The sequence below is a fragment of the Limulus polyphemus genome, unplaced genomic scaffold (genome assembly GCF_000517525.1).
Source record: "Limulus polyphemus unplaced genomic scaffold, Limulus_polyphemus-2.1.2 Scaffold3133, whole genome shotgun sequence".
Taxonomy (NCBI): domain Eukaryota; kingdom Metazoa; phylum Arthropoda; class Merostomata; order Xiphosura; family Limulidae; genus Limulus; species Limulus polyphemus.
The window spans coordinates 6,259-10,235 of NW_013668743.1; the positions used below are offsets into that span (position 1 = coordinate 6,259).

The 3,977-nt window shown below is 39.1% G+C and overlaps 1 protein-coding gene across 1 annotated transcript; it reads right to left on the minus strand.

The window, feature by feature from the left end:
- Nucleotides 1–928: 928 nt before the first annotated feature.
- LOC106468719 (glycine-rich cell wall structural protein 1.8-like) lies at nucleotides 929–1,888 on the minus strand. Its single transcript, XM_013929163.1, has one exon. The coding sequence runs from the start codon at nucleotides 1,886–1,888 to the stop codon at nucleotides 929–931; it is 960 nt and encodes a 319-aa protein (XP_013784617.1).
- Between the last annotated feature and the right edge of the window lie 2,089 nt (nucleotides 1,889–3,977).

The following is a 3,977-nucleotide window of genomic DNA, read 5'->3' on the forward strand; positions in this document are numbered from 1 at the left end:
CTTTAAAATATATTTTTTATTAAAATGTGTTAAAAATTACATCTGTACAAATGAATATCAAAGAATATCACCATATTTTTAAAGGCATTATAGAATGTCTGCACCAAACATTATGTTGAAGTTTCGGTTTCACATATCATCTCATCACTTGATGAACACACTGTTACTTTTTTGTCTCTACAAACATATAACTTAACACTTAAATAAGTTATTATATACAGAAATACGTAAACAGAAGAAACTTAAATTTTTGAAATACTTTAAAAGTTACGTTTTAAAATTGAACGTTCTAGTCGCTTGATTTGAAATCATAAGTTATCATAGACAAAATGAATAGTTCGGGTAGTTTGGTTGAAATCCTTGACAAACTAAGTTACTTGTCTTGATATTTATCATAACAGTGTATCGCATCAACGATGTAAGCTCAGATACTTCAGAATGCGCATCTTTATAAAGTGCACCACATAGTTTAGTAAAGCTTTTCCAGCATTTTAAAGGCAAAAGAAGCAGAATTACCTCCCAGTTCGAAACTCTGTCCTATACCTCTGTGAGGTTAAACTCTACGAGTTTTAACCTAGAACATTACTTTAGAAGGAGTAATAAACATATACATAGCTTGCGAATATCAAGGATAAACAATAACTTAGCTAATTATATAGATATTTTCAGAGTGTAAAGTACAATACCGAGAATAGCTAGCTTGGACCGTTGGTTGAAGTACTGTCCTTTTCCCATAAAGAAGAGAAACTTCATAAATAAGATTAAATATGCATAAAAATAATAAAATTATGTTACTTTTCCTCATATTCTCTGTCTGCGTTAGGGTAAATCAGACAGCATTTCTGAGGTCCTCTGTCGTGGTCGTCAAAAGCGTTAGAGAAATCAAATTTGTTTTCGCTATAAGAGTGACGTACTTCGCACCGATAAATCAATGGTAACCATAACCGCCGTGCCCACCATAACCACCGCCAATGCCTCCAAAACCGCCACCATGCCCACCGTAACCACCGCCAATGCCTCCAAAACCGCCGCCATGTCCACCATATCCACCGCCAATGCCTCCAAAACCGCCGCCATGCCCACCGTAACCACCGCCAATGCCTCCAAAACCGCCGCCATGCCCACCGTAACCACCGCCGTGTCCCCCAGTACCGCCGTAACTACCTTTTTTGTAACCACCTCCGCCATGTTTGTAACCGTGTCCTCCTTTGTAATACTTGCCTCCATCGTTGTAGTCTTTGCCGTAATAATCGTCGTATCCACCCTTGCCGTATTTATGGAAGTCGTCACCGTATTTCTTTCCACCGTGGTAGTTGGTGTTGTCGTAGTCCTTGTACTTTTTACCGCCGTGGTGGTCAAAATAGTTGTGGTAGTCCTTGTACTTCTTCCCATAGTCTCCGTCATGGAAGTCGTCGTAATACACTTTGTCGTCGTTGTACAGTTCCTTATGAAGCACGTTCTTGTGGCCGCGTTTCTTGTGGCCGTAGGCGCTGTAGTAATCGTCTCCAAATTTACCACCTAATTGTCCGTATCCGCCATACTGATCGTCTCCATATCTCTTCCCGTAGTGCCCCCCGTCTTTATTGTACCCAAGACGATCTTTGCCATACTTATCATAATAGTGTCCTCCCTTGCCATAGCCGTGGTTACCGCCATAATCATCGTAACCTTTAAGGTGTTTGCCGCCATGACCATAATCTCCTCCGTATTGACCATAGCCGTGATCAGACCCATAGCTTTTCCCGTAGCCCCCACCATGACCGGTTTCGGCGACTTGCAAGTCACCTTGCTCTGTTTCTTCAGCTTGCAAGTCATCTGCATCTTCTTTGGCTTCTTCTGCAGCGGTCAAGGAAATCAGCAAGACACTGAGTCCAAACTGGACCTGCATTGGCAGAACAAGAGAATATGTCAGTTAAATTCATCATAGGTGATAGAAGCAAGTCCCGTGTGTGATTCATTTGATCACTTTTACAATTATAATTAGCTGAAATGCTTGATTATTATTAATTAGTAATGATAACATAAAGCTAAACAATCGTTTTAATTAGAAGTACCTTCGTGAAGTTTTTAAATGTTACATAAGGGCTATGTAATGAACAGTTTAACGACGGGTATGAAGGGAAATTTAAGTATAGTTTTAAAAAACATTAACAATTGAAAACAAAACAGAGTCAAATTATGCTAATTATGTAAAGTACACAAATTAAATATCTTTGTGATACTGTTTAACTTTGAACGAGTTTCACAAAGTCTTGGAACAAAATGTAATTGTTTTCTAATACGTGCAGCATCATAGAAAGTAAGCTTTCATTGGCGATATTTGAGAAATACTTACCCAAAAGCCCTTTAGTAGCTTCATGGTGACGAAACGCTTGAACTTATAATCGGACCTCAAGGGAGAGAGGTATTTCTTTATATTAGCTACTGTAACTTGCTTTAGAAACTCGAGGTACTTGTTATCAAAGGCTTGCTCTCTTTAAGCTGGGAGCCTTCGAATGATGACGGTTTCCAGCCCGCTTGTCCTTAAATACACTTTCATCGTCTGCCATTTTCCTGTAGGGTATGTGACAAACACATCAGTGAAGATTCACCTGTGTCACGTTGATCCTGGCTCGCGGCATCCACGAAAGATACATGCATACAAATATAAAAAGTAAATAATAATCCGCCTTTTTTTTGGAAACAGAGAGCGAGAGCGATAAGAAGGACGATTTTTCAAGTCCTTTGATTACTCTGCCTTGGCTCGTAGAAGGTGTCGATGGCTCCGACCGGCAGACTGGGGGAAAATCGTTCAGTCCGGTCACTCGACTGGAACAGCGCAAAAAACATGGTTTGCCCCAATTTACTTTCCTAGTGTTAACGGCTTTCCGGCCATGCCAGCGCTACACATGCCACGATAATCCGTATCTAGCAGAGAAAGCTAGAAGCGTAAGATCCGTGTTTTGATTTTCTTAATCCCTTCCAGCTTGCAGAACAACGTTTTCTATAACATTTTCTTTTGTAGCTATATGTACTGTTATACACGGTTTGAAAACAGTAAAAAGAAAGGTACTCAACACGTCCTTATTCCAATGCTGTTGTGCGCACTCTTCTGAACGATCCCCAGTAAAAATATTAAATGAGGGAATCTTATTTTAGGTTTAACCATATTCAGCAGGTGAGTGACATTTAATCTTTCTTGTTGTGTTTTAAACATATGCACATTATTTTATTCTGTATTCTTATTACTTCCAATAAAAAAAAAGAAGACATTTGGTAGCAAAGACCTAAGTACAAGTTAAGCACATTACAGTAAATCAACCCCCCCAGTGGCACAGCGGTATGTCAGCGGACTTACAACGCTAAAAACCGGGTTTTGATACCCGTGGTGGGCAGAGCACAGATAGTCCACTGTGTAGTTTTGTGCTTAGTTATAAACAAAGAAACAAACAAATACAATAAATCTTACTCAGCTCAGGCTGTTATTACAAGTAATGCGAGGTGTCCCGTTTGTTAAAAAGTTTAGTAGAGGTTATTTGAATATTATTTATTAATTTCACTCTTCGTTGCTTTAGATTGTTGGGTTTGGCATGGGCTGTGCGTTAGAGCAATCGACTCGCAATCCGCTCACCCTTTCTATCGTAGGGACGTTATAATGTGGCGATCAACTCCACTCTTCGTTGGTAAAGAGTAGCCCAAGAGTTGGCGGTTGAGGCTCTCTAGCTTGTGGTTACAAAACTAGAGACGACTAGCGCAGATAACCCTCGAGTAGCTCTGCGTGAAATTCAACCATCAAACAAACAAACATTTTAGATGGTTAACTTAAATTTCAATAACTTTATATCTTGTTTCTGGGATGTTGTTACTAAAACAATAAAATTTCATTAACTTTATATCTTGTTTCTGGCATGTTGTTACTAAAGCAATTATATAATATTATGTTCCACTTTATAATCAGAAAAATGATTCTAAAGCATTAACTTTTCTGTATGCTTATG